The sequence below is a fragment of the Vigna unguiculata genome, chromosome 11, assembly GCF_037176805.1.
Source record: "Vigna unguiculata cultivar grain cowpea cultivar isolate G323 ecotype 2 chromosome 11, ASM3717680v1, whole genome shotgun sequence".
In the NCBI taxonomy this organism is placed as follows: domain Eukaryota; kingdom Viridiplantae; phylum Streptophyta; class Magnoliopsida; order Fabales; family Fabaceae; genus Vigna; species Vigna unguiculata.
The window spans coordinates 41,538,617-41,561,513 of NC_140802.1; the positions used below are offsets into that span (position 1 = coordinate 41,538,617).

A 22,897-nucleotide genomic window follows, 5' to 3' on the forward strand; every position below is an offset into this window, starting at 1 on the left:
GTATAAAAATAGTTATTTTCTCTCTCTCTCTCTCTCTCTCTCTCTCTATATATATATATATATATAGATCATAAGTATTATTATTTAATATCTCTGTGGAGGCTTTTTTTGTTAGACAATACACTTTTTTTAGCATATTGTGTTATATTGTGCTTTTATTTTATAAGTGCCTTTCCATCCAGTATTTTCAATGAATAATTTCTTTTGAAAAAAATAAATAGATAAATCAGAGACATATCAATGTTAAACCTTTATTTTTTCTGTGTGCAACTTTAAAAACATGTATTTACTTTTTTAACATTTATTTTTACTCTATTAATTTATTTACTAGTATATAATTTGTACATAAATTCTCTAGATGTAATTAGACAAGTGCATGTGGTTAGACTTTTAGGCATAATAGTGGATATTATAGGTCTCATGATTAATTTATCATCAACCTTTAAGAATCACCCATTTATATTGAAAACCAAATTAGATATAATGAAGGATCAGCCTACAATATACAATATTTATAAGTATTATCATAAGAAGGTTATTTGATTCTTATTCTCAACTATAAGTACACTTTACATTTTAGTCCTAATTTCAATTCTACTTATTCTCAGATCCCAAAAATATTCTTTTGTCTTCTTGTTGGGGTGTTTTTGTGTTTAATCATCATTGGCCAAAAAGTTTCATGCTGCAATATAATCTCACAAACCCAAAATTTGTTCCAACTCTGATTTGTTCCAGAACATGGAAGAAGGAGAGAAAGAGATGGAGAAAAGTCATTAAATCTGATGAAATATATGAAAAATGCAATTAGCAAAAGAGAAAAATATTGACACAAAATCTCAAAATATAAAATTTATTTATGAAATTTTTTATATAATATTTAACTTTATTATTTTTATTCATTTTAATTTTTTTTTTTAAAAGACAAGTCTATAAATCTATTTTATACTGATAATGTACAATTACTTAGTATTAACAAATGTACTTAGGGTTAATTCGAGAATCTGATAGAAGGATTTAAGAGTATTTTAATATAAGAGGTGAGATTAGAAAGAGAAGATTAGTAGGTCCGGTTGGTCTGATTAAGATAACCTTATCAGGATTCGGTGATAATGAAAGATCTGAAAACAAATCTAAAGCTCAACTAAAATCTTTGATCTATAATTATGCCTCCTGAAACCAGTATTTAATATCGGAAAAAAAAAAGATAATGAATGACTAGGAAGACTTTTTATTTATTTTTTAATTTATGTTTAATAAATATTTTTTTTTCAAAAGCACTTGGTTGTAGGTGTAGGTGATGCCCCAATCGCAGGTCAGTGATCATGGGATACCCTTTGTCTCCTGTTAAGGACCCACAAAAAAACCTTTGCTTTTTGGAACTAAGCAACCCTAGGTCACCTTTTCATACCATACCATCCTTATAGACACACACTAATGCACCATCTACTCACCATTGTCCACCCTTCATTTTTTTTTTTTTAAAAGACTCATTTATTAATATATTCTTGATGTTTGAAAGTGGATTATAAATATATTTGTTAAAAAATAAAAATAAAAATTGAATTGTTGAATTAAATTGGGAATAAGAAGAGAGAGTGTGAGAATTGAAGTAACAGTGGTCCTTTGAGACATAAACATAAAAAAGAGTGTGGGAAGACATGGACATATGATGAGGGGTACGATGAATGCGGGCGGTTAATAAGACTAAAAAAGAAAGATGGAAAAAGCTGCTCATTGAGAAGCAAAAGACAAAATCAATGGAGGAGACATTGTCCATTCATTACAGAGAAAGAGAAACAAGATAATTTATTATTAATTATTAATTATTAATTATTAATTATTTATTATTTATCATTATTATTATGGTTGTTCCTTGTGTGTGTATTGCAGTGCAGTGAGTGACTGGAAAAAAGTGACCATCATTAGCCTCTCCAACATCCTATCCAATCCATCAATATATATATTTTTTTTCTGTTACCTCATTTTTTTAGCTATATTAGATAAATAAAATAGATAATGGTATTCAAGCAATATATTACAATTTGTTAAAATTTTAAAATTTTAAAATATATTTTAAATTTGATTTCGACCTAAGATGTGAGTGAGGTTTGTGTTGTGTGCATGAAGATAAGGGACAGAGAGACAAAGGATGGATGATGGATGGCATGACATGGCATGGCATGAAAGCATGACTTTAATAAAGTGATGGAGTATTATATTATTATTATGTGAGGATAGGAACAGTGATGGTACTGTGGAAAACAAAGATGTCAGTGTCTGTAGCACAATCTTAGGTTAGGTTAGGTTAGGTTATTGTGGTTTGGTTTCTTTCTTTCTTTCTTTATAAAAACCAAAAAGAGTTGAGAGAAAACCACGGGGGATTTTACTGCTTCACTACCTCTCTGTTCCCACGTGCACCACCCCATCTTTACAAATCCTTAATTTTCGTGAAACCAACAACAATCATTACCATCACTTTCTAATTATGCATCTTCTCATTTTATTTATTTTACTACCATCACTTTTTTCTTTATTCTTCAAACAAGTTTTTAGCTTTTTACCCTTTAATTCCATTCACTCCATTTTCTTAAATACTAACATTTTTTTTCTTCTTTAAAATGATAATTCCACCTGATCAATACGTTATTTTTTGAAATTATAATTTTAAAGTGTTTTACATAAAATCAAATAAAACCATTTGGATATAATATCAAATAATTATGTCATTATAAAAAAATCTGGATTAGTAACCTAAAAAATGTTAGTTACTATAGTGACCAATTTAAATATTAATTTATAAAGTAAAAAATTATAATTAGTCACTTTAAATTAGTCACTAAAAAATTATTGATTACTACCATGGTTTTGGCTACCAACAAAAATTGATCACTAAAAATTAGCTACCAAAATGACTTAATTTCTAAATCAGTTTCTAATTAATTAATGACCAATTTACTGACCAATTATAATTTTTTTATTTATAATAGTAACTATTTTAATAACCAATAATTTTTTATTTTTTAAATTGATATCTAAATCGGTCACTATAGTGACTAATAACTTTTGGTCATTACAATTGGTTACTAATCAAGTATTTTCTTGTAGCGTATTATTATCATTCGAGATATAAGTGCAAATTATGTTTTATAGAGATAGACTTAAAATATACTTTCTTAAAAAAAAAAAAGTGCAATAACATTTTAACATTAATGATATATGTGACAAATTTAATATATATGATTAAGAATATCCAAAGTGGTTTGAGTTTTGATATACATAATATACTATTTTTCGAGAGATTTGTTATAATAATTCTATGCTTGAAATATAAACAATAATGTTCCTGATAAACATTACTTGTTAGGAATGAATGACACCGAATTGTTGAAGTGACAAACATGATGAATTTGTATAATTTGTGTGTAAATCTCTAAATGGTTTGTAATGTGAGAGATATGTTGGTAAAGATATGATTTTTTTTTATTGAAAATGAGATTATAATAAGGCTTGAACTATAATAAAATGCATTACTTGGATGCTTTAAATTGTATTCATTTAACTAGACTTGAGTGAGGTAAATTGCATGGTTTAGATATATGTAAAAGATCACAAGTGAGTCAAATTGGTTGAGGATGGTTTTATTAAAAACCTTAGTGTGTGTTTGGACGAGGCAATTCAAGAGGGTGATTCATTTATTTGAAAAATTTAAAATTCTTTGTAATGAAATATTTTGTTTGGTTAGAGAAATTAAAAAGCATTTAAAATGCATGCATTTTTTTGAAGTATTTCAATTAGCTAAATTAGAAGAAATTCAAATACCCTAAAAAAAGTTGGAATTTGAAATTCTTCTCACTCAACCTCACAACCATGACAGGTTGGGCTGCCCATACGATCTAGACGGATCGAACCGACTTGACGACACAAACGGGTCGAGTAGGCCCAACAACCCAGACGGGTCGGGCGGGCCCAATGACCTAGACAGACCGGGTGACCCGATGACACATATGGGTCGGGCAATCTTGACAACTCAATCAGGTCAGTCAAGCTTGACAACCCACACCGTCCGGGCGGGCGGGCCTGACGACTAAGATGTGTCGAGCTGGCCCAACGACCCAGACGAACCAAAAGGTTGATGAACTTGACAGGCATGACCGACAGGTATGGGCCGTCAGGCTTGTCTGGGTTTTCTGGCCAGCCCGACCCATTTGGGGCGTCGGGTCAGACCAATTCGGTTGGGTAGTCGGGTGGGTCATCTTGGTCCATCTGGGTCGTCGAATCCGTTTCCAAATTTATCATGAACTAAAACATAATTAAGCCTAAAATAAATATTGTAAAAATTAAATTTTATCTCACATGAAATTCAACTGTTTTTTTCAAACAAGAAATTGAAATGTAAGGTATTTTAATTTCTTTATCCAAACAAGTTATTTAAAAAATGAAGAAAATTTAATTGCAAGCAATTCAAATGTAAAGCATTTCAATTTCTAAGCATTGTTGAAATGCTCAATCCAAACACAAGGTTAGTTAAACATGCTGTCAAAGTGAATATTTTGAAAGAAAATAAATTTTTATTAGGTTAGTTGAGGTACCCTTACAAAATTAAAATATTATATTACGTAAAAAATTGTAATTTTTAATTATATAAACAATTTTTTTTGAGATATTTAAGACTAAAATAATTATTTTAAAAATTTATAAAATCAATTTATTTTAATACAAGAAAAAATATTTATTTTTTAAACAAAAGTTATCAGTATCGATTTCACAGAATAAGAGGGAAGACAACTTAAAAAGGGGGTTTATACACATAATTTTTTTCTGAAAAAAGAAAATACCATTCTTATAGCATATATAGACAAATAAAGTACAACTAAATAATGAATTAAGCATTGTATTTAATTTTTTTATTTTCTAGAAGGCACACTAGCAAGGAACTGTGAAAACTCTTTTCTGTTTTTTTTTTTTTTTTTAAGAAAACAACAATATAATTGGAAGTTATAATGATAGATATTATTATAACTGTTTTTTCTTTAGTAAAGAAATTACAAAGTGGATTTGAATACAAAAGAGGGTTTTTAAAGTAAAAGAATGTTACTTAAATGCTCAACATATCCACATGCAAAAGATTCCTTAAACTTGAACATTTCACACCACTTTTAATAATTAAAAGTCTGACTTTGACTTGAAATATAATATGTCGTGCTATCATGCATTGACACATTTAAAAAAAATATTGTGCGTGCGCTTTAATTAATGTGTAAAGCTATCATATTGTTCCAAATAAAAACTTAAATAGTTTAAAGATAAATGTTAAACATGTAATCATTTTCCAAATATAATTCTCAAAATCATCGAAAATTTCATCTTTTAAAGTAATGTTGACTTAGATTTCAAAGATTATAACAATGACACGCAAATGTACACATTAATGATAAAAAGTCATTGAAAGTTAACATGTATACTGTGTGTAAGTACACATATTAAATTTCACATTACTTAGAAATCGATGTCAAATATATTTTAAATATTTTTTTCAGTCTTTACCCTTCAAAATATTTTTTAAGAACAAAATTATAATGGTTTAATTAATCAGATGGTACCCACTTTCATTTAAATGTGTTAGTTTGGTATCCGCTTTTAACAAAATGTCAATTAAGTCCCAACTTCTGAATAATATCGTTAAATGTATTGATATTTAAAATGATTTACAAATTGATATTTATATTAAAATTTAGTAGTAAAAGTTATGAATTAAGTTAACGACTTTAGTAATTTTTGTCTAAAAGGGACCTGATTAAAATACTTTTTCAAAAGTTGAACTAGATTGCAAATATTTAAAAACGGATACCAAACTGACACATCTGAATGAAAGTGGACATCATCCAACTAATTAAACCAAACTATAATTTAAACTGTACTACATTTCAAAGTGAACAATACCGATAACTCACATTTTTAAACAAAGTGTGAGATATATACTTGTTGTCGGGTGGAGTTTGAAAAGCAAGAAAACAAAATGGTTTTTTTTTTTTAGGTTTCATATTTGCACACCAAAAGAGAAAAATGATTTCCACTCCCTGAGTTTTCGTTCAATCTGCATGCATATCCCCACTTTTGATGTGGACCAAACCAGCTTCTTCTGAAAATTGCATGATTCTTTTTTTTTTTTGGGAAGTAAAAACTTGTGTGGCTTTAGACAAAACTTTAGGTTATGTCAATGTCCATTTGTTTTCTATCCATTTGTACACATATATCATCAATGTATATGCGTATCTTTTCTTTAACCATGTTTCACTCAACATTAACAATGCAATAATTTCCTCAATAACCATTGCAAATGGATCAATCTCGAATTTTATGTGGTAAAAAGAAAAGAAAAAAAAACTTCTCTTGGTTTCTTAATATATTAAGAAGATAGTTTCTTTTTAAACGTATCCACAACATAGTAGTATGCTTATTTGTGCGATAAAGATGGAAATTATATATGTTCATCTTTTCATAGTTGTAAATTATCAAATTTTTAATTTTTTTTTGATAAAATGGATGTTAAATATTTTATAAAAACCGACTAAATATATCTTATAAATTAATTGGAAATGAAGAAGAAAAAAAAAAGGAGAGGAGGTAAAGAAAAAAAGAAAAAAGAAAAAAAAATCACAAGATTTATCGATATTCAAAATCTATCGAAAGTTACTAATAGATCACTACAAATGGATACTGATAAACATCAATAATTATTAATATTTACTAAAAGTCTTTTATCGACAAACTTCTGGTCATCATTGTCAATAATTTTGATTTATGAATAAAAGTTTAGATAGGTTTTATCTATCGTTAATTTTATTATATTATTTTTAAGCAAGAAAGCACGATGGAATAAAAGGGAATATTGTATACTTGTAAATGTAGATTGATACAATGAAGTCAATGATTAACACACGAAAGAATATTAATTTAAGGTTATGGTTCATGTGATCAATCATTTGAAGGTAGACAATGATACACAAAGGGTGTTAAAACCTAGTAATAAAAAATTTAGATAGTTTATACCTACACTTTTTAAATTCAAACTTTATTGTTCTCTGTGTAAAACAAAAGTGCTGGGAGCCAAACTGCAACATTTACGGAACAATTATTCCATAATATTCATATATACTATCAGTTTGATTATGAATACATTGTGGCGTAAATGAACTTTTAATGTTCCACGTATTATTATTATTATTATTATTATTATATAAAATTAGGGATGTATTTTTTAAATATATATGATATTATATTAGTAGATGATGATATTGTAATGTTATTAAGTTAATATATAAAATAAAATTATATTTATTAAAAATAAAGTGAAATATATAAGAAAATATGAGAGAATAACAGTTGATAAATGAAGAAGAAGAGAAGAAGCAGAGATAGACAATTTTATAAAAAACTTGTAAAATTGAAAATAAAATAAAATATATCAAAAAAGATGAAAGAATAACCGTTGATAAACAAAGAAGAAGAGAAAAAACACAGATAGACAGTTTTATAAAAGACTTGTAAAAGTCAATTTTCAAAAATTTAATAAATAATTATATTTTAAAAAATAAAATTAATATTTTAAAATGCGAACACGAAAGAAAAAATATTTTTTATATATTGTTATAGATATCACATGCAAATCAAATCCACACTGATAAAAATATTTTCATAAAACCTCATAATTAAAGATAAACTTAGTTTTTTTAAATGATATAACATTATAAGATTTTATTCTTATAATATTATTAAATTTACTTTTATTTTCTTAAAATGATTAATTTTGATATATATATATATATATATATATATATATATATAATTTATTTTTTTCTTTTCGAAATAGTGTTATGACGGTTAGCAATAGTATTTAGAACTGTCCTAGGTAACATGGTACCGAAGAAGTATAACACATTTAGTAAATTAATAGTAATAGTACGGTTTCTCCAAAAAATTAAAACTACCAAAAATATTTAAACACTAAATTGTTTATTTTAAAAAAGTTGTAGAAATTGATTATATGAACCAATTGAAGTATGTTAAATTATTTTACCTCCTCTAGACTTAAATATAAACAAAATTAACTAATTTTACATATATTACTCTTAATTATATTTATTCCATATAATTCTAAAAGTATAAAAGATTCTTTTTAAATGGAAACATTAAATAATATTTTGGAAATTGGAATTTATTTTATATATTTATCCTATGAACATGGTTTAATTATACAAGTGGGGAGCAAACATTCAATAAAGGGTGAGATCGAGATAAAGCCAAGGTCAAAGTAGTTTAACTCATGGTCAAACTTAAAAGAATTTAGTTTGACAATAGAATTAAATTTTAATTTTGTATTTTGAAATCTAATCAATGTTTTTGGGCAAGACCAAATAAAGAAACCTAAAAACTATTTTTTTAATCATAAATTTATGGCATAAAGCATGTAAATAATTTCTTAAAGGAGCCAAATTATATTGAGCCTTTGTAATTTCACTGAAATTTAAATCTTTTTAAGTTAACTGATTATGTTGAATACTTTTCTTTAAATTCCTTTATAAATTACTACTCGTCAATAGCGGTTCATTTTTCTCAGATCATAAGTTATATTTAATTACATAAAAAAAAAACATTTAGTTGTTATAGTACCCAAGAAAGAATTTAAGTATAAAATATAAAATTTGAGATTTGATTTTTAAAAAAAATGCATATTTTCTTAAAAAGACTGTCCTTTTCTGTATTTTAGATTAGTAGAAAATAGACATGTTTGAAAACAATGTGAGAAAGCAAAAACCAGAGGAAACAATCGACAGAAAAAAAGGGTTCATTTCATAATCAGTTGAAGAGAAAACATACAACTAAACTAAAACTAAAAGTAATCTCGTATTTTTAGGTTTGCTTGAAACAAATAGATTACAGAGGTGGTTGTGAAATTATGAAGAGGCAGTGATGAGTTAAGGTTTTTGTCTGAGTTTGTGAGAAGGAAAGAGTGAAGAATTGAGATGGGTTGTAAAGTAGTGGAAAGAAAAGTTGCGAGTACTTTGACAACTAATTTAAGAAAAACTGCATTTTTTACAGTTCCAAAGAGAGACACAACATAACCCTCTCACTTTCCTTTTATTAATGAAACCCTGTAGCTATATCTCTATTTGTCGGATATTCGTGTTACACGCCTCCAAATCATATCAAATCAACTGAAAAACCATTATTATATAGACCTAATGGTAAGTATATATATTTATTTACCTTGGTATTTCTGTTACTGTTAATCATGATATATACCTTGAAACTCAGAAACTCATTAACCCATATTGTGTGTTGAGTTGTCAGATTGTGTTTTTCTTGGAATTGTCTCTTTTTGGAGATAAAAAGAGAGTGAGAGAGAGAAAGAAACCTTGTTAATGATTGTTTGTTTATTTATCTTGTACATTAACTTATGTTGTCTAGGGGGAGGGCCTCAATCAATGATCCCCACAAGCACAGTGAAAGAAATTATGAATAAAGAAGATAAAAAATGAAGAAAAGCTAAGGCAAAGCAAAGAGGAGTGAGTGTGGGGGAGTGTGGGTTCTGTACTGTCTTAAGCCTGTCCCCCCACCCAACACACACATACACAATCTCTCTCTCTATCCCTCTCTTTCTCTCTTTTCTCTCTTTCTCTCTCTATCTCTATGACTCTTAACAGTCTAAATCCAAAAGCCACTACCACATTGGCTTTTCTTGCCTTTTGTTTATGGGCTTCCTATGCAATTGTCTATGTCTGCTCCTTCTGCTCCCTCTTCTCAGTACCTGCAAATGGGGGTGGAATCATACGTTGAATTTCTTGTTATTATTTAATATTCTTCTCTCTTCCTTCTTTTCTTATCTTTAAATCCTGTCTGGGTACACCCTTCTCAACATGACTTTCTTGTTCTTTTCTGTTCATCCACTTCCACTCTCCCCTTCTTTTGCCCCCTCCTAAATATGAATTCTTTCTCATAAATTAACCTCCTTTCCCTGCTATTTATGCTATCCACTTTCTGGGGTTTCCTTTTTTCAATTCCACTTGCTCACACACTCTTTCCCTCCCTTCAAGCTCTGAATTTTTCTGCTGGGGTGTTTTGCTTGTTGCTTCTTTCTACTTTTGGCTTCCATTTTAGTCTCTCAAGAGCCTACACCACCAGGTGTTCATGGAATTTGATCTGAACCATGAAGTCACTGAGGTTGAGAAGAATGCATTCTGTGACAGGGAATGTGAGAAAGATGCTGGTGTTACTTGCTGGTCCTCTTCCACTTCTTCATCTTCTAGTTCCTCTTCAGCTCGTGTGTCCTCTTCTTACCTTGAGCTTTGGCATGCTTGTGCTGGCCCTCTCACTTCTCTTCCCAAGAAAGGAAATGTGGTGGTCTATTTTCCACAAGGTCACTTAGAACAGGTTGCCTCTTTCTCTCCTTTCACACCAATGGAGATTCCCTCTTATGATCTTCAGCCACAGATCTTTTGCAGGGTTGTCAATGTCCAGCTACTTGTGAGTGCTGAATTCTCCTCTTAGATTCACTTTGGTTGTTTACTCAATTTCATTTTCACATGTTGCCATTTACTTGCCCCTTGCATTGCCTCTATTGTTCATTTTGTTTTGCTAAATTGTTACTTCGCGGAACAGGCCAACAAGGAGAATGATGAGGTTTATACACAGGTTACTTTGCTTCCTCAGCCCGAGGTTGGTTTTCATTTGTAGTTGTTTATGTTTTGGTGTGTTTCTAACTTGTAAGGGTTGAAATTTGGTGCTTCTTCAGGGGGAACTAGTAAATTTTTTAGCTTCTTTCATTGCTTAATTAGAACAAGGAACAGTTGTCTCTGAGCTTAAAATGTTAGAAATTCACATCAAGTAGTTCTGAATACACTGGATTCTTTTCAGTTGGAAGGAATGAATTCAGAGGGCAAAGAACTTGAGGAATTTGGAGCAGAAGAAGAGGGAGATGAAAGATCACCAACTAAATCAACCCCTCACATGTTCTGCAAAACACTAACTGCCTCGGATACCAGCACACATGGGGGCTTCTCTGTTCCTCGTAGAGCTGCTGAAGACTGTTTTCCTCCTTTGGTGTGGCATCTTTCACAGCACAATATTAAGCATTAACACTTACAAAAAATAAATGAAAAGTAAAATTAATCAAACTTCTTACATAAGTTAAAATACACTTTTTATGCATCTCAACTCTTGCAAAATTTAGATAACAGATTCTATTAGAGTGCATAAATTTTATTGTATATCCTTGATTAAGTTGGTGAACTATTCTTTTGCAGGATTATAAGCAGCAGAGGCCTTCACAAGAGCTTGTTGCCAAAGACCTGCATGGTGTGGAGTGGAAGTTTCGTCACATTTACCGAGGTAATGTAATTTGAAAAACTAGGGGTGGAGTATGAGTATGTGACTTCGTATATTGACTAATGAGGCCACATTTGATTTACATTGAGAATCAATTTATGACACTGTAGAACACTTCCATATAAAATTTGTGGCTAAAATTAACTTGGACATACATTTAAATCATGCTCAACTGTTCAAAATACTTAGATCTAAACCAAACAGACACTAACTGGTACAAAAATTCGATGTGGTAATGTCAGGTCAGCCAAGGCGGCATCTACTCACTACTGGCTGGAGTATTTTTGTAAGCCAAAAGAATCTTGTTTCTGGTGATGCAGTGCTCTTTCTAAGGTAATATATCTATCAATGTATCATGTGTACTGAGAAAGTTAGCTATTCCTAAAACAGTATGTGTGATGTTGTGGCTTAAAATCTCTTGCTGCACCTAAAAGTCTCACCTTCAATTATTAATTATTAATAATGGTCCTCCAATAATTTAGTAGAAGGTAATCATCAAATGCCAAAAAAAGTATGGATTTTATTAATTTTCCCTTTTTTAATCGGATAACTAATAGGTAGTTTTTTAATGTGCATTACTAATATTGTGGACCTCCATGGTACTGTGTAGTGCCAAAACTGATGGCCTTTGTTCATGAGAATCATGAATCTAAAGTTTACCAAACTTTGAAAACATGAAAAATGAATGATAATAATAATCTTTGAAAGCCAGATAAATCTTACTAAATGTTCTAAGTTCTAACTATCCAGTTTATGAGAAAGAAAAGTCTATCTGTCATTTTCCTCACTGGGAATTGCTTATGAATGATTTTGTAGGGGTGAAAATGGTGAACTTAGGTTGGGAATCAGAAGAGCTGTTCGACCTAGAAATGATCTTCCTGAATCAGTTATTGGTAGCCAGAACTGCTACCCCAATGTCCTTTCTTCCGTGGCAAATGCAGTATCCACCAAAAGCAAGTTTCATGTTTTCTACAGTCCAAGGTACTAATACTGATCGTTCATGTATTTGCTTTGTAAGATGTATGAATTTTTTACTGCAAATATTTTTTCCTTAGATTTTGATTATGAGACACTCTAATAATGCTAACTTTTGATTGCTCTGTGACTCTGGCAATAAATTTATGTGTTTGAATTTGATATAATACAGGGCAAGTCATGCAGACTTTGTTGTTCCATATCAAAGATATGTCAAAAGCATCAAGAATCCAGTGAGCATTGGGGCAAGATTCAAAATGAGACTCGAAATGGATGAATCTCAAGAAAGAAGGTGAGCTACAACAACATAATTATAAATATTTAGTCTCATGTCTTCCTTCAAAATGGTTTTTGCGTGTGACAGTATCAACTTCCAATCTTTCAGGTGTAATAGTGGCACATTGATTGCAACTAGTGATTTGGATCCTTACAGATGGCCAAAATCAAAATGGAGGTGCTTGATGGTACATTTCGATTTTGCTTCATTGGACCCTTTTGTTTCCCTATGTTTTCCCAACTTTGCAATGAGCATATGTTCTAGTAACCTTTTTTTTTTCATTAACAAGGCACTTAAAAATCCATGTTTTATCTCTTCAGATTACAGTTTGCAGTTTTTCAAAAATACATGAAGAATCAAGGATAAGAAATATTAAGTACATATTTGTGATGGATGATTTTAATAAAATAGAATTATTTATACTATCATTGAGATTTTAAGTATTCTTAGCATCAAACTTAATTATTGTGAAGCCACTTGGTGAATCTCAGAGAAATCTGATCCTATTTTCCCTACATTTCTACATACTGTTTGCTTGCACAGTTTTGGTGTCTAACTCTTAAATTGTTTCATATCATCACATCGAACAATTATGAAGGTTGTATTAACAAACCACAGACAAAGCTAAGATAGATTAATTGAGTGAATGAAAATATGAAAATCTCTTCATTAATGTAAGCTTGTTGTGACATTCAACAGGTCAGATGGGATGAAGATATTGAGACTAATCATCAAGACCGAGTATCTCCATGGGAGATTGATCCTTCTGCTCCTCTGCCCCCCTTGAGCATTCAGTCTTCCCCAAGACTGAAGAAACTGCGGACAGGTCTACAGGTTGCCTCACCTAGTCAACTCATCACTGGTATTAGTCCTTAACACTAAATTATAATGTGATTTTGTTTGGATAAACTTCTATATAAGTATTCATAGGAAAAGAACATAAATACAATGTATTGAGTTTTTTCATTAGCTCTTTGAGAAGAAGTTAAATGAAAAAGAACTTTTACAAAAGTTAAGCACATAAGTTATTGGTTTTAGCCTATGAAGATATTTGGTTCATTTTACCTTCTTATTTCCTGTTTCCACAAGTATTTATAGAAAAACTTATCTGAACAAGACTAAGCCTGAAATGCTTGTTATATGTTAACTTGATATATCCTATCCTAATCATCCTCTTCTTTGTTTCATTCTGCAGCACGAGGCAGTGGGTTGGTGGGTTTTGAGGAGTCTGTAAGATCACCTAAGGTCTTGCAAGGTCAAGAAAATGCTGGTTTTATGTCACTCTACTACGGATGTGACACGGTAACCAAGCCGCTAGGTTTTGAGATGAGTTCTCCGAGTCATCCAAATCTTGGATCAGCTGAAGTAAGAAAGGTTACCTCTTCTGAGCTTAGTGGTGTTCACCCTTTCAGTTATGCAGGCTTTGTGGAAACTAACAGGTTTCCGAGGGTCTTGCAAGGTCAAGAAATATGTCCATTGAAATCCCTGACAGGAAAGGTTGATTTGAATCTTGGTGCTTGGGGAATGCCCAATCTGGGTTTCAATCTCCACCAAGCAACCAAACCCAATTTTCAACCTACATTGTTCCCTTATGGGGACATTCACCAAGCTGGTCAAGCTAGTTTGTTTGGCTCAAAATCCACCACTTTCCAAAGAGAGAGTGTCCCATTTAATAAACCACCATCCACTCAGGCAGGAATCATTGTAAATGAAGTTAGAAGACCAGAACTCCCAAATGAGCATAAGCTGCAGGACAATCTTTCTGCTGCTGCTGCATTAGGGGCTGCAAATATGGGGGTTCCTAATGAGAATAACGTCCAGGGAAAAGTAAATGCCTGCAAACTATTCGGGTTTTCTTTGTCTGGGGAAACCACTGCACAAAATTTACAGAACTCTGCTAAAAGGAGCTGCACAAAGGTGAGGGATGATGATAACAAAATTGTGTTATGATATACCTTTTTCTGTCAAGTTTTACCCACGTATATAACATACACTAAATGAAGGTTCACAAGCAAGGCAGCTTAGTTGGAAGAGCTATTGATCTTTCAAGACTGAGCAGCTACAATGATCTGCTGAGTGAACTAGAGAGACTATTTGGCATGGAAGGCCTTCTAAAAGATCCTGACAATGGATGGAGGATCCTCTACACTGATAGTGAGAATGACATAATGGTTGTGGGGGATGATCCATGGCAGTGAGTATTCTTATTCCTGGACTAAAATCAACACTTTAAAGAATGCTGTTTTTTTCCACCTTTTAATCAGTTATCAATGATCACATCACCTGTTTCAATATGTGTCTCTTGTATTCTATTCTATGTAAGCTATCTATTGTCAAATCATAAAATAATTCTCATGTTTCCTATGGCTGCAGTGAGTTTTGTGATGTGGTGACCAAGATCCATATATATACCCAAGAAGAGGTGGAAAAGATGACAATTGGGATGATCAGTGATGACACTCATAGCTGTTTGGAAGAGGCACCAATCATTACGGAGGCTTCAAAGTCTTCCTCTGTGGGTCAGCCAGATTATTCTCCAACAGCAGTTAGAGTCTAAGTTTCAGGGTTGTCTTAGACATTTATTGTGCTGGTCCTGTCTCTGTACAAGATTAATCTACATATGTTTTTATGATGTGTTTCGTTACTACCCTTTGAGCTTGTAGGCCCAGCAAAAATTGCATGGTCAGCGCTAGAAAGACTGACAATTAAGTGCACTGAAAGTAGCTAAATAAGGGCCAGTCTTGCATCATAAAATAAGCCATTATGGCTTGAGTTACGTACTCTGGAATAATGGTGATGGTGATGGTTTCCAAATCTTCCACCATGGTTGCGTACACTGTTGGGAACCTCTTTGAGGTGTGATTCGGTTTGAAGATCCTAAACGTGGCCGTAGAACATTGCAAAACATAATTTGGTAAAAGCTTGAAAAGACACTCTAGATATGCATCAATTAATATAATTTTTCATGTGAAGCACATGAAGAAATTACGCAATAAAAACCACGTTGTTCAATATCAAACACATTACTGTAGGCATCAAATTAAGAATGTTAGACCTGTTTATTTTTTTTTATCCCACCATTGTTTTAGCATTATTTTCCAAGGAACGTTAGAATTCTGATTTTAAATTTAGTTTAGTCATATAAGTAGTAAGTGCGAGACAAAATAAGCAACGCATCTTTCTACTTTTGGAACATGGTAGGCAACACGACCAAATATTTCAATTTTTTATAACAAATGGCTTGATATATCTAATTATTATTAAGATAACCAAATCAAGTTGTAAAGCGTGAATTGTTGGTTCTCTTGTCTGAATATTGTAGTTTGACATCACATGAAATAGTTGGTAACATCGTTGTGAAGAACTTCAAAGCACACAAAAATATAACATGGAAAAAATTATTCCTTGGACCAATGATCATTTCTCGTTATTATAAATAATTCTTGTTTGATGAATGAAACATTCATATAGTTTCATCCACATCCCAAGGGATCAGCACTATTCAAGACTATTCAAGATCCAAAAGATTAGAATCGTGTAAGGTGCAAGGAACTGTAGCATGCTATTGCTCCTTGAAAAGCTCACGTCCAATAATCATTCTTCTGATCTCACTAGTTCCTGCTCCAATCTCGTAGAGTTTGGCATCTCTCAGAAGACGACCAGTAGGATACTCATTCACGTAGCCATTCCCACCTAAACACTGTATAGCCTGCACATTTGGTGGGGTAAACACTGATAAAAGAATAACAACAGCAACTATAACTGATGCAAGCAACTTATTTACCTGCAAAGCAACCTGGGTTGCTCTTTCAGCAGCACAAAGTATGGCTCCAGCACAATCCTGATGATAGCATAATGAACAAGAAAACAACCATGGTGAGAAACTGTTAAATGATTTGGATATTATGGAGTAATATGAAATGTTTAGAGAAATATTTAATTGTTTGGTTCTCCCTCTCCCCATTAGTAGTTAGCTTTCAAACTATGTTAATCCTTTCTTGAAATATGGAAAATATGGATGTAGTTCCATAAACAAAAAATAAATAAAATAATGAAGCTTAATAGAACTAATTTAACCAGATAAGATATGTGGATGCACCTTTGGGTCAACCTTTCCATTGTCACAGTCTCGAGCTACAGAATACACATAAGACCTGAAATGAAGAATGTTATTATCTACGGCTATGCAAACTTAGTTAGTGAAAAGAACACCATGACATTGGAATTTTCTACCTTGAGGACTGTAATGCAGTATACATGTCAGCAATTTTCCCCTGTAACCAAGGTTCAATCGATAAAGTGATTAGCTAAGATTCATGTATTCAAAAAATCCATATGCAGGATAATTACAAAATATATGTTGTTCATAAGAAACCTGTATAAACTGAAACTCCCCGATGGGACGACCAAACTGCTCTCTCTGTCGAACATAAGGAAGAACAACATCAAGACATGACTGCATAATACCCAGAGGACCAGCTGCCAAAACAAGTCTCTCCAGATCCAACCCAGACATCATGACATATACTCCTGAAACACAGAATAAGTGGTAATGGCTGACACTTGACAATCAAAAAATAACACAATGTTTTTCTTTCTAACATCTTTTTCTACCCAAACAAGCCTGCTTGAGCAACATAAAAGTTATTTCACTTTAAAGATAATGAAGATTACAATAGCAATACCTTTTCCCTCTTTCCCAAGAACATTTTCTTCTGGAACAAAGCAATTCTCAAAGACAAGCTCACATCTGCCCCCAGAATCTCATTTTGTCAGTAAAAGTAAGGGAAAAGGATTAGGAATGGAATATACAGATGAAATTTCCCACAAGACATGCATACATACGTATCACTTCCTCGCATCCCAAGTTTGTCCAATTTCTGGGCAGTACTGAATCTGTAGTCAAACAGAAACAATGTTAGATTTTTCCCATTCATCTTGACTTTCCACACTAATCAAAGGATCTATCACTAAAGGGAGGCCTGATCCCTTCAACCATGTGAGAATTTCTGTCTTCTCATATACATTGTTTGCACGTTATTTATGAGTGATCATGAGATTCATGACACTTTCTTTCTGCATCATTTTCAGAAAAGGAATTTTGCAAGCTGTAGACACACTTGGGGATCAAATTTGAACTATCTGATGCTAAAAGGATCCGGTACTTTTTATTTGCATTACTTCTAAACCCATGGCAAGTCACCGTAAATGAGTCTACTGATGAATGTACATGAGAGAAACTTGGTTTAAGGTATAATTTAAAAACCATTACTCTGAGAAGCATAACTTGTCAAAAGGTGAAATCATAGCTTAAAATCACGACGTCACATTATCTTTTTTCTGGCCACAACATGCAGTCATATTATTGCCTATGAATTAACGAAAACACAGAGGTCTGTCCACTTAATATTTTATAACTTGTTGTCAAGGTTTAGAGCAATTACCCAGACATTCCCTTCTCGATAATGAATGCAGTAATGCCTTTTGACCCAGCAGTTATGTCTGTTTTAGCATAGACAACCTGATTCAATTAAACACAATCAAATATGTGCTATACATTTTCAGCATGTGTCTGAATTATATTAAGATCTAGTTTTATGTTAACACAATCAATGTTTCTTCATATATAGGTAAAGAAACTAATCGAAAACACAAAAATTGATTTTCTTAGATCCAGTGGATAAATAGAAAATATGCCACCCACATTAAATATAAGTTCCGACGGTGTACTTGGAATCCAGGCCTTATGATAACATACTTAGCTTAGCATTTTCTTCCTTACTTTTTTATACATTCATAGTGTAATAAGGTCATCAGAACATTTTTGCAGTAACGGAAGAAGTGATTGAGTATGGATTAAGAAAATAGAATGGGATTCAAGAGAATCAATCTGCAGAAGATTATAATAGAATCTATTTATCTTCTGTGGGGTTGATAGAAAGCAACCAAAGCAAAGAACAAGAATTTTCAATGATTTTTATCAAATTACTAGAAGCATATTATCTAGTGCAAAAAGAAAGTGTTGTCAATCGCCTTCGGAAAAAAAGTGTTTGGATTATATCCAGGCTAGACAAGACAACTGTGATGGTGTTAGGAATCAACACTATTTTCAGAGAAAACAAAGAAAAGTAACTTCTCTAATTTAACCAATCATACAACAAAATATACAAAACTCAATTGTCTGAAAAACTGCTCCCCTTCCCCTCTAAACTTCCAATTGGGGGTAATTAGCAGCAATATGAGAATATTTGGACACAATGAAATTAAGGATGGATTTACATTAGGGTTCAGCTTTGAACTATTACTTGTTTAATCTAGTCGCAAATGTACTCACCAAAAATAGAAAAAAATTATGTGTTACAAATATACGAGAGATATATGCATTACAAATATGACAGAAATGATTTTCTAGTAAAATATATAGAAAAATGTAACACAAGATTTTTGAAGATTAATACTACTAACATGATGGGAAAATTAATCAATATGTCACACATGATTCATGTTCGAAAGTTAAAATAAAAGAGTACCAAGGATTATTTGTGATCACAACTCACAATACTTGCCAAGCTCAGAAGGAAGTTTTATCAAACCATCACACAACCGACTATACTCTATGGTACTAAAAGAAAGATTTCAAAAGGACAACATTAGAGAAAACTAGGAGGGGCAGAAATTATAATGTTAAGGTGGACGTGTGGCCACACAAGAAAGGACATAATATAGTATTGCATAAAAGGAGATATTGAAATGGCAGATATTGAGGAGAAGATGATAGAAAATCAGTTTATGTGGTTTGATTATGTCCAGAGAAGGTCATTGGTGGCACAAGTGAGGTGTAGATTGCATTGCTTTTATCCCTATGAAAAAGAGTAGAGGGAGACTAAGAAAGACATTGAAAGAAATTATTAAAAAGAAACACATGATGAATAGTATACTAGAGAATTTGGTTTTTGACCAAGCCCCATGACATTGTGTGTTTCATGTGGCTGACATTACCTAATGGTGCAATGAAAACTTAAGGGTGTTTGACTATTATTTTGCAATCAGGTCCTCAAATCATGATAATGTTATGCTGTCACATGGAAAAATAGTCCATTGAAAATGACAAATTAAAGAAACACTGACGTATTACTTTTCCCAAGTCAAAATTAAACACAAACAAGGTCACAATTCAAAGAGCATAGGAAAATGAAATGAATTTTAAAGAATCATACTAATGTTTCAGCAACTGGCCCATTAGTACACCACATCTTGTTCCCATTAATTACATAGCCTCCATCTACACGATCAGCCTTGCATTTCATGCTGACAACATCAGACCCAGCTGCAGAAAAAATCATTCACTTTGCAAAGTCCTTGGAGTATCTAAAATTGAAAGAGTAGTTCAAGTTCACATATCTTACAATTGGGCTCACTCATTGCCAAAGCTCCCACGTGATCCCCAGAAATAAGCTTCAAATTTGAAGAGAGAAAAACAGTTTAGTCTTTAAATAGATAGAAAAATAGATGCAGAAAAGTTGAGAAACACTACTATTTAGCACAAGAAGTGGGAGGAAAGTTAGAGCATTTTGGCTGACAAAGTCAATCCTTCACACATCATCAGCAAGAGGGCAAGGCAGCAAACGTTCCACTGAAAATAAATAAGATTAAATTGAAAAGAACTAGAACCTTTGGTAAATATTTCTCTTTCTGAGCAGGACTTCCATTTCTCACCTGAACAAAACAGAAGGTGTCAATCCTGAAGACGCATTGGAAGATCATAAAGCATATAACGAAAAAGACTTAAGTTCTCTTCAATCACCAGCTGATTCACACACAAGTTTGAATGAGCACCATAAGAAAGACCAACTGATGCCGAAGCACGGCTAATCTCTTCCATTGCTATACAGTGGTACAAGTAACCTAGACCAAGCCCTCCATATTCTTCTGCAAATAAGCAGAAATAGAACAGGAAATGAGGCCCCGTCCATGTGACTATGTTCATAGAATAATACAGAAGTTATGCGCATCAGAATGAATTGTTCTTTGTTAGAATTTATTATCTTCACAATTGTATCACACAGTATATGTACAGGGAAAATAACAACTGTCAAATGATAGCAGATCACACCAACAGCTTGCAATACTGAAAAGGGAGATTTTCACATGGAAAAAGAAAGCAATGGAGCTAGAAAAAGAAATACCTGGAGCAGTAATCCCAAGGAGATTGAATTCCCCCATGCTTTTCCATAAGTTCACCTCCTAAAATTACATCAAAATGCAATCAAAACATGCAAAATATTATGGTGTTCACTGACATGATAAAAATAGATTCTCATACAAACCTTAGGGAAATAATTTGTGTGGTCTATTTTTGAAGCATGAGGGGCAATATTTTCCGTTGCAAACTGATAAACACTTTCTTTAAACTGCATCATTCGATAAAACCTTCCAATCATTACAAACAGGCATACTTTAAGTTTAAAGAAGCTACTACACAGAATCATCTTAATCAATTCAAACATTGTTTAAAATGTTTTGAAACAGAAAGCAACTTTTAGAAAAACTCTCAAGATTTTCCACCCACTTTGCAAAACCAAATGAATAATGCCGTGCTTGGTTACCCGTTGGGAAGCTGTCGCACCATTACAAAGGAAAAAATTCTTTGCATTGGATCCAACATATGATAAGCTTTCTTCCAGTGGACAACCAAAACACATAATTTGTTGTTACTACAAACCAAACAATTTGATGAAACTAGGGGTTTTGGGGGTAAGACTCCTCAACGAATCCATTCCCAGCTAATAGCACATGCCAGGGCCAGAGGCATCCACATTCAGTTCTCAAACATGTGTCCACCAGAACTGTCTCTCCTACGCAAGATACATAGATGCCCCCTCCCCCAAAATAGTTTCCACTAAAAACTAGTTTATTCTTCTTAAGCAATTGATCATACAATCATTTACATCAAGAGTCCAATTTTCTTGGAACGAGTAATAAAAAACCCAACCCAGATTTAAAGTAACCCAGATGAAAAGGTCAAACATTTTCACTAAGTTCTTAAAGAAACCCCGAAAAAGAAGAACCTGTATCTGAGTTTCATCGAAGAGTAACGATGTGGAAAAGGCAGCAGAGTGAGGTTGAGGTTTGCTTCTGAAAACAGCAGAAAAAAAGGACCTTGCGGTGACGATCCTATGCATGGTAGCTGCAACAATGATGGGTCAATGTTGGAAAATGGAAATGAAAATAAAAATGGATCAATGAACCTTTCTTGCCATCATGCGTACGTGTATGCACATGGCTATATAATGACTTTTGGTGCTAAGTGAAAAGCATTACCCTAAATATAAATAAATTATTGAAGAAATACCATATTAGTGGCAGATTCAGATAAGGATGAAGATGGTAGCCTCCGTGGATCATCTTCACGCTAACAATGAGATGATAGTTATCTCGTCACCAAACATTTCCCAGAATAGTAAGTATCTCCTTCATTGTCAAAAAAAATTTGAATTTTTTATTCCTATGTTATCTTCTAACTAACATGAAAACAAAATAAATAAAACAAGATCAAAACAAAATTATTCAAAAAAAAAAATTACTTTAGGTCGCCTCATTCTAACAAGTTTGCTGAAAAGTTAAAGTTTCTTATGGTAAAAAGTATATAAAGAACAAACTTAATCGATCATTAAATCAAAAAAATAAGTATAACTAAGTAACCATGTAGGTGATAATATATTAAAATGGACAATGTTTTATTAATATACTTCTTTAAAATAGTGTATGTGTCAGAATGAATAATTCATTGCAAAAAGATTTCTCTGTAGAGTTAAATGACAATCTATACTATTCTTCTTTTTCTAGAACTCTGTCCAAGATTAATTAAAAGACACATCTATAATATTCTCTCTCTTTTTTTTTTTTCTAGAACTGTCGAAGATATGCTCATAGATCATTGAACAAAACAGATCAATTCAACTTTAATTTTGACAAGTTACTCAAAAAGTCATGAAATAATAATGATGACAAAATATCAAAGGCTTATAATAAGATCGCGCATAACTCTAATAAAGAATTATAAAAGCTAAAAGATGAGTTGTCCGAAAAATCAATAAAAGTAAGATGAAAGATGAAAATGTCTACTTCAAGGTCAAACAATCTTAGAAATACATCTTATCAACAAATAAACGTTGTTAAAGGTGTATTTAATATGTTCATTTTCTCTTGTGCAACTTAATAATAATTTATATTATTACATACAAATATTCACTCTCTTAA

At 32.0% G+C, this 22,897-nt stretch overlaps 2 protein-coding genes across 5 annotated transcripts; one reads left to right on the forward strand and one right to left on the reverse strand.

The window, feature by feature from the left end:
* Positions 1-9,602: 9,602 nt before the first annotated feature.
* Positions 9,603-15,458, forward strand: ARF4 (auxin response factor 4). Its single transcript, XM_028055269.2, has 12 exons — positions 9,603-10,524; positions 10,660-10,716; positions 10,915-11,100; positions 11,304-11,388; positions 11,628-11,718; positions 12,202-12,366; positions 12,533-12,652; positions 12,746-12,824; positions 13,337-13,499; positions 13,833-14,554; positions 14,641-14,831; positions 15,011-15,458. Exons 1-12 carry the CDS (start codon positions 10,189-10,191, stop codon positions 15,192-15,194), a joined length of 2,379 nt encoding a protein of 792 aa, XP_027911070.2. The 5' UTR covers positions 9,603-10,188; the 3' UTR covers positions 15,195-15,458.
* A 563-nt stretch (positions 15,459-16,021) lies between these two features.
* On the reverse strand, positions 16,022-22,108 carry IVD (isovaleryl-CoA-dehydrogenase). 4 transcript variants are annotated; one of them, XM_028055271.2, is made up of 16 exons: positions 21,990-22,108; positions 21,706-21,824; positions 20,965-21,048; positions 20,824-20,881; positions 20,442-20,566; positions 20,309-20,353; positions 20,044-20,092; positions 19,855-19,964; positions 18,082-18,158; positions 17,483-17,533; positions 17,323-17,387; positions 17,013-17,167; positions 16,871-16,911; positions 16,737-16,791; positions 16,422-16,478; positions 16,022-16,346 (listed from the first exon to the last, which is right to left on the reverse strand). In XM_028055271.2, exons 2-16 carry the CDS (start codon positions 21,817-21,819, stop codon positions 16,200-16,202), a joined length of 1,233 nt encoding a protein of 410 aa, XP_027911072.2. In that variant the 5' UTR covers positions 21,820-21,824; positions 21,990-22,108; the 3' UTR covers positions 16,022-16,199. The 4 variants fall into 4 exon arrangements, with proteins under 4 accessions (XP_027911072.2, XP_027911071.2, XP_085525583.1 ...); XM_028055270.2 differs by lacking the exon at positions 21,990-22,108 and having other exon boundaries at positions 21,706-21,948; XM_085669457.1 differs by lacking the exon at positions 21,990-22,108 and having other exon boundaries at positions 20,965-21,067; positions 21,706-21,923.
* Between the last annotated feature and the right edge of the window lie 789 nt (positions 22,109-22,897).

What these genes read in the sequence shown, in the direction of transcription:
- ARF4 (XM_028055269.2), top strand. Translation starts at nt 10,189, where the DNA reads ATGGAATTTGATCTGAACCATGAAGTCACTGAGGTTGAGAAGAATGCA. An exon ending in CAAAATGGAGGTGCTTGATG is followed by an intron (nt 12,825 to 13,336) that starts GTACATTTCGAT and finishes GACATTCAACAG; the next exon opens with GTCAGATGGGATGAAGATAT. An exon ending in ACCTAGTCAACTCATCACTG is followed by an intron (nt 13,500 to 13,832) that starts GTATTAGTCCTT and finishes TTCATTCTGCAG; the next exon opens with CACGAGGCAGTGGGTTGGTG.
- IVD (XM_028055271.2), bottom strand. Translation starts at nt 21,819, where the DNA reads ATGCATAGGATCGTCACCGCAAGGTCCTTTTTTTCTGCTGTTTTCAGA. An exon ending in ACACAAATTATTTCCCTAAG is followed by an intron (nt 20,882 to 20,964) that starts GTTTGTATGAGA and finishes ATGTAATTTTAG; the next exon opens with GAGGTGAACTTATGGAAAAG. An exon ending in ATCGAGAAGGGAATGTCTGG is followed by an intron (nt 17,534 to 18,081) that starts GTAATTGCTCTA and finishes GTTTGACTACAG; the next exon opens with ATTCAGTACTGCCCAGAAAT.